Here is a 7,520-nt window from a genome sequence, read left to right as displayed (position 1 = left end):
TTTATATATTAAACTATATAGTTAGAAATTATAAAAAGTAATATTATAAAAATATGCGATTAGACGATTCAAATAAGATCCCAATTAACTATATTTTTTCTTATAGATTAGCCGCAATATGTAAAATAAGCAATATTATCAATAGTCATAATATAGTGAATATTTCAGAACTACGAAACAAGTGTGGCAGTGAATTTGCTAAAATTATTATTTTACTTTGTATCATTGAGTTATATAGAATCACAATTTACACTTGGACACTTGATATCTCTCCATCTCTTTCATACTTTGAAATTTTTATATTGTAAATTGAATCTTATTTATGTTGGAACATTTACTATAACTTCTATATTATTATAGGTTTAATTTTTATTGTCCCTTTCCCTTTCTTTAGCCTATGGTGTACCAATAAAAATGTATTTATATCTAAATTGACCACATATTACAAAAATATAAATTTAGCATAGTAAAAAAACTGCATAAATTATTGTAAATTAGATCTTTTTCAGTGATGACAAATATTATATTTCCTAAACAAGACTTGGGTTCCATTTTTATTAATCCCTTCGACAAAAGATTTATCAAAATCAACAAAATAAAAAGCTAAGCCTGCAGGGTTTATCCAGATTATCGGGTTAATTGAATTAGTATTTTAAATCGATTTAAAATCGAGCTTGGCTCCACATTAATTTTTTCATATTTTTAAAATCATCATTTTGAAATTAAGTCAATGACGAATTCGGTTAAAAAGTCGAATAATATCAAATTGTCAAATGTGTTTTGAAATTTTTAACCTATAAATGACAAGAGGATTGCAAAAATATCCCAAAACAAATTAGCGGATGACAATGTTGTTATTTTATTTCTCCCAAAAAAAGGGGAGATATTGATTTTCTTTCTTACCAGTTTCTCCACAGTAGTAATCACTGAACCTCCCATCTGCCATTGAAGGTGCACCAATGTTGCAATCCCTAAATCCGCTTCCTCCATACTCATTGCTCACTCATTCTCATCCACTCCTTAAACCTTCTCTTACTTTCCTCCATAAACCAATTTCACCCCATTCTTTCTCTTCCAATTTCCGCTCAGTTTCTCAACCATGGCCGCTCTTTGCTATTTCTGATGAGGAAGGACCCATTGAACTTTCACCCGATGTTCCCTCAATTTTCTCCACAAATGATGACCCAACACCTCTACAAGTATCAACTAGTGTTCTTCTTACTGGGGCTATCACTGTTTTTCTCTTTCGCTCCGTTCGTCGGAGAGCTAAACGCGCTAAGGAATTGGTATATATTTATCTCCCCCATTTCGATTTTATTGTGAAATTGTGATTTTAACCCTGTCTTTCTTGCGTGGATTAGGGTTGTGGCATTCTTTTGTATTTGATTATTTGCTCTTGCTTTGTTGAATTTTCAATTGAAAATCATTGAATATCAGTATTGTTTGTGCGTTATTTGGGTTTGATTAGCTTACTAGTTGATTTTAGTAGTGCTGAAACCAGGATTGAATATCAGTATAAATTCTATTGTAACATCATAAACAAGTTGGGGACGAAATTGTCAGGATTGTAGGGTTTGAGCAGTTATGTTAAATTACAATGAGAGTAAGTATAGTGAGTTTCGACTAAATGTAGAGTTAAGATAATTTGTAATTCAAATACAAATAATCATAGTGTATACAACATATTATAGGCCTTCAATCCTTAGCTTGAATTGATGGTTAAAGCCCTTGGATGTTTGTAAACTCTATCAAGTGCTCTTACACGAGAGTACTTTGGGTAGAAGTGTGGATTCAACATATGCTCTCATGTGGGCTACATTTTTCACTTTGAAATGAGGTGTGGATGTGATTCGAAAATCCTGTCACGTTGGCTTTGATTTGATAGCATGTTTATGTTATATACTTCATGAGAAGTATAATATGGTTTTACTGATTTTTTAAAGCGGGTTGTGGCTGGTCTTGGCCCACTAGTAGCTCTACACTGGATTTTAGCTAATGAATTGATTTAGATCAATTTTCAGGGTTTATAAATCTGGTTTTTCTTTATGTGGGTTTATCGCATTGAAAATTTTATACTTTTCATATGGATAGCTTCAAGTTATTTTGGGATGCCTATTAATCCTTGATGAAGCTTGTGTATGTATTACTATTGTAATAGTACATTTTGTAGATTTTCCATTGAGGCATTTAATTTTCTCTCTTTTTTTGAGCTTATTGGGTTAGTTCTTGTTAATTGAGAATTGAGATCCGTGTTGATGATGGTTTTTTTATCATAGAGAATGAGATCTTCTGGTGCAAAAACTTTGAAAGAGGAAGCATTGGATAGCTTAAAAGCAATTGGGACAGTCTCAATTGAACCTAAATCTCAACCGTCTGCTATTCAGGCCTTTTTAGGAGCGATCACTGCAGGTGTCATTGCACTCATTCTGTATAAGTTTACAACTACAATTGAGGCAGCTCTAAATCGGCAGAGTATTTCAGATAACTTCTCGGTTTGTCCTTGATTCCCTTTCTTTTTCTTATGTAATGATTTTCTATTCACGCGCAAATTCCGGATAGATTCCGTCCTTTCCATTTTGTATGTGATACAACACTGCGAAGCTTTTTCTGTAGGGTTCTAGAAGCTTGCAATTGAACTAGTTCTATGATATAGATAAATTAAGGTTAATATGTTACTGTTATTAGTTAAGCAGATAGAATACAGCCACTGCTTGTTTATATCATCACTCACATTGATTGCATTTGGCTCATGTAGTCAACCCCATGATGTTTGTTCGTGTAAGAATTTGGCATTATTGTTGTGTTTGTAGTACCTACATCACAACATATATAGTTGTACATGGCATAAAGTAAATAATTCTTTCAAAGTAATTCGGAAATTCCATTTATCTCCCATGTAGCTCCAGTAGCGATACTTCTGCTAAGCGTAATTAACGGACGGCCTGTATTATATGGCCTCTGCTATCATTAATGGACTGTGATAAGCCTAAATTTGGTCAATCAGATTTGTCAAATGTCAATTTCAATAGTGATTTTATATTCTTGGCCAGCATTGAAGTGCCCATGCATCGCACATGGATATTTCAATGTGAAACAAATAGTCCTTTTAGCATACAGTCTAGTTCTCTTCTGTTCACACTCATCTAGGTAACTGGGTGCATCCAACAATTGTTTTCTATTAAAATGAGGAACCTGATCTTGCAATATGCATAACATTTGTGTTAAGTTGATAAAACATGACATAACCTTTGAGGTTTCGAATCAAGATTCAATACTCTTGCTTTTAAAATAGTACTGCTATGATGTAGCACCGGAACTACAAGCTGAGTGATACACACATAGAATTTAGATAAACGTTTCAGGGTATGTGATCAAAGTTTAAAGGGTTTTTAATGGCTTTGAAAGGGATAGAAATGGCATGGGAAGGGAAGAGGGACAAGTTACTTGTGAATTTTCTTTTGTGAGATGAGTTCAACTTTTAAAAGGTTTCGAGAATTGAGATAGAGGGGATGGGCGTCTAGGGTTTGAAGGCCACGCTATGGATAGATTCGTGTTGTTTTTGTTGTTAAAGATAGGCTTAGCGACTTGGCTTCAATTCCGATACAGATAAGGATCTCCATCATGCTATCTGCACTGGCTTGCAGCGTTGCAGGCGCATTATCTGTATCAAAATTAGTGTATGGAGCATATGGTTGTTTCATTTCAATCTCGACCCTAAAATTTTATATCTGTTACTTTCCTTGTATAGCATCTGATCGAGTTATAGGCTGATATAGACCCTTATCTTCGAATTTTGTCGATCAAACTCTGTTCTTAAGCTTACTTTTTCTGCTGTAATTATAAATATTACATTGTTATATTAATTTGCTTTACTTTCTCTACTTATCAGGTTCGACAAATTACTGTCACGATAAGGTACGTGTATACACCTTTAACTCTTACCGGAAACCCTTGGCTCATCAATTTTTAACCTGACCTTTTCTTTGACTGCTTGTAGGACTATCATCAATGGCTTGTGTTACCTTGCAACATTTGTCTTTGGAATGAATTCTGTTGGTTTATTCCTTTATTCAGGGCAGCTCGCCCTCAATTCTTTTTCCGAGGACTCTGAAGGCAATGATGTGAAATCTAATGAAGAAAATAAGACCCGTCCCTCACCGGAAAGCCCTAGTACCAGTGAAAATAAAGATACAGATCAAATTTCTTGATACATGCCATGATAGTTAGGTTATTTTCCTTGTATAAAACTATAATATACTTTTAAGCTGATTGTTATCTATTAACAGCATAGAAACTGCACCAGATACAAATTTTGTATGTATGAAACCAGTTCGATTTACAACCTGCACAAATGACATTTAATGAAGCTAGAAATTTACTTTGCCCCTTCGTCGATTTGAGGTTAATGGAAGGTTCTCTATAAAATGTTATTTTTTGTGCTTTGTTTGAATTGAAGGAATGCGAGGGAATAGAAGAGGAAAATGAGCGGATTAAGAGAAGAAATTTTACTTTTTTAAAAAGTTAATGATGTTATAATAGTCAAAAACTAATTTTATCAAATATATTCATAACGGACAACTTGAATAGTTGGTACTTGATTTACCAACTAACAAAAATTCAATACTATCATTTAGTTAAAGTCAATAGCTAACAGCCAATAATTAATTGTCAAACAAAAAAAACACCCTTTTACTTGACCAACATATTTAATATACTAAAAGATTTTACATTTTGCATTCATCATGAAACATTCTATTATACATATAAGCAACTCCATATAAATAATTTACAATTTGCATTCATCTGGTCGTCACCGAGGGTAAAATTGTTTACATCCGACTCTCTAAACCCGCCTAGGTGGGACCCACTAAACGCCAAACGGCATTGATTCATCAAGAAACAACAGTACTAGACAATGCTGCAGCAGTATTAACAGCACTAGCATGAAACTCACAATTCCCAAACCTCATACCATCCTGCTGCTCAAATGTCCCACCCATCTGATCTCTTCCTTTACCATTAGACCCACTAAAATCATGCATATACTTGTTATTAACATCAAGAACATGCAAAACCATCACCATTGTAGCACATGAAAGAAACATAGGAATCGGCCCGAAAATCCACATCAACATAGTTACAGCAAAATATATGGCCCTTAATCCAACCTGCCAGAAATTCCCACCATGTATTAAGGATTCAACCACTAATTCTTCAGGAACTTCTGCCTTAGGCATGCTCAAAAGAAGGTTGGCTTGTACATAACACCTAGAAGATTGAACAAAAGATGCAAAAGCAAGCAGGAAAAACAGGAGAATACTGATGTATTTAATGGATGTTATGGAAATTCCTGTATCTCCATAGATCATTCTTGCAACTATTTCATTGCTTGAGGAGCTTCCTATCCAAGCTCCTATTAATGAACTTAAGGTTAAGGATGTGGATGCCATGAAACTTGATGCTCCTATTGTGCTGTTCATAACTGTGAATGCTGCACCTCTACTCATTGCATCAACCTGATCAAATTGATTCAAGGTGTAGATGTTAAAGCCCAGAATAATGGTAAAAGTTTAAGCTAACGGTTAACCAGCGCGTCTTCTACGAGACCGTCTCACGGTGAGACAACCTCAAAACAAGAAGCCCCTAAACTAACGGTTTCTATTATTGGGCTATGTAACTCAAGTATGAGGCATGTCTCACGGTTAGACCGTCTCGTACAAGAATTTGTGATGGTTAACAGCAAGTCTTGTTTGAGATCATCTCGCCGTAAGATGAGCACATTAGTAAAAACTAATAAAAAGAAACAATAAAATCTGAATTCAAAGCTTGTATAGAATGCAGATTTTTTTTAAATGTTTGGGCTGACTTAATTGAGGCTATCTCACGGTGAGTTTAAAGCCCAGAATAATGTTATCTACTCTATTACGCTACAAGAGCCCTTTGAGTTAAAAGTTAGATTTAAACCCTTCAAATACCTACAGCTAAATTTATTTCACATGAAAAGAGGGGTGAATTGATAAAATCATTGTGAGTTTGTGACCCTTTGTCATGTCAGTAATCATCTCAAAACAAACGTATAAGGCTTCAAGTTAATGGTTAACGTCCTATAACATAGAGTATTATATACTCTATCCCTTAGTATTGTAATAATTATCCTATTTGATTAATCGTATTAAAGGGTGGTATTGAAAATAAATTTTAACATTTATTGATTAAATTTACTATGTTATTCTTATGGTTATGAAGCTTCCATCTTTAAATATGTTTTTTTTATATAATTTTTATTACCACATAATAGCACATTCCCAGTTGGTAATGAATGAAAATAAATATCATGAAGAAAATAACAATACTCCTATTAGTCCTATAAGTAGAATTGTTGCAGGATTATTCAAGGCATGCGATACAGAGAAAAGGCTGTGATAATCTTAACTTAGTCTTTACTCCTATCTTTAGTAAAAAGTGTAAAGGTTATTTGGACTCTTCATTTTGCTTTATGTACTTATGTCCAATCCTTGATGCTCGGACATTGATATGACACTTAGACACTTCATTTTAGGCATAAAATTGAATATTTAGACGTATCCGACACTTACACAAGTATCAATATCCGACGTCAGTATCCGAGTCCAAGTAACATGGAATCTAACAATGATAAGAAATGAAGCCTTACTTGCATAAGTTTGTTGACCCAGGCTTTTTGGCAGTGATTCTCAAAGCCAATCACAGTACTCTTTGAATTTGTGAGATATCTGTAGAGCAGAAATATATGATAGCCAAACATCAGCACCAGCCCTCCTGGAACCAAAATCACATCAAGCTTCTCTTTGTGCCACTTCATTTTGCTTCTTAATTTTTGACCTTTTTGTTTTGTACCTATATTTCTGTTTCTTTTATATCCCTTTTCATCTCTATATTTAATTATAATTTATACCCAAGTGGTAGTATAATTAAGCCTAAAGAGTAATTATGAAGATTTCTTAATTAGAGTTATTAATATATAAACTTAAACCTCAAATTTTGGGACTTAAATAAACAGCCTTGAATATTCCTAGATGGAAATGCAGGGTAAGTGCATGAGGTGTTATATGTAGCATTTAAGCATTTCATTGTTTGTCTCCAGTCAAAATGTGGTGAAGTAGTTGGGTTAATGGATGCATTATTAAGCATAATGACAACTAATTATTCTGATCATTAAGGATTTATGACATTAGCTTGGAACAATGGTTTTACTAAGAGAAAATTTTTAAGCTAACTAACGGAGCCATCACGTCGAAGTATTGTAGAAATTTATATATATATATATATATATATATATAGATAGAAAAAGTAGAGATTCAATAAGAAAGGGTGTGAAAATAGGAAGGATAGGAAGGAGTACTACCGTTGATTAATTAAGATCGGTTTAAAAAAAATTGTCTTAGCAGAAGATCTAGTAACACATGTTTATGAAGAAAGCATCACATATTAATTTAGAAATCATCACAATTTCAAGTGACACATGTCTATACAGAAAGTAT

The 7,520-nt window shown here is 33.6% G+C and overlaps 2 protein-coding genes across 2 annotated transcripts; one reads left to right on the top strand and one right to left on the bottom strand.

Moving 5' to 3' along the window:
- The first annotated feature begins 833 nt into the window (after positions 1–833).
- LOC130818124 (uncharacterized) lies at positions 834–4,387 on the top strand. The gene is made up of 4 exons (XM_057684168.1): positions 834–1,286; positions 2,277–2,492; positions 3,890–3,915; positions 3,998–4,387. The coding sequence occupies exons 1-4, from the start codon at positions 960–962 to the stop codon at positions 4,206–4,208; spliced, it is 780 nt and encodes a 259-aa protein (XP_057540151.1). The 5' UTR covers positions 834–959; the 3' UTR covers positions 4,209–4,387.
- Positions 4,388–4,892: 505 nt separating this feature from the next.
- LOC130818676 (uncharacterized) lies at positions 4,893–6,841 on the bottom strand. The gene is made up of 2 exons (XM_057684834.1): positions 6,674–6,841; positions 4,893–5,516 (listed from the first exon to the last, which is right to left on the bottom strand). Exons 1-2 carry the CDS (start codon positions 6,839–6,841, stop codon positions 4,893–4,895), a joined length of 792 nt encoding a protein of 263 aa, XP_057540817.1.
- Positions 6,842–7,520: the final 679 nt, after the last annotated feature.

This window comes from Amaranthus tricolor, chromosome 7 (assembly GCF_026212465.1).
Source record: "Amaranthus tricolor cultivar Red isolate AtriRed21 chromosome 7, ASM2621246v1, whole genome shotgun sequence".
NCBI classification, from domain to species: Eukaryota; Viridiplantae; Streptophyta; class Magnoliopsida; order Caryophyllales; family Amaranthaceae; genus Amaranthus; species Amaranthus tricolor.
Note: the sequence above shows the minus strand (reverse complement) of the source record. Positions and strands in the feature narration are given on the sequence as shown.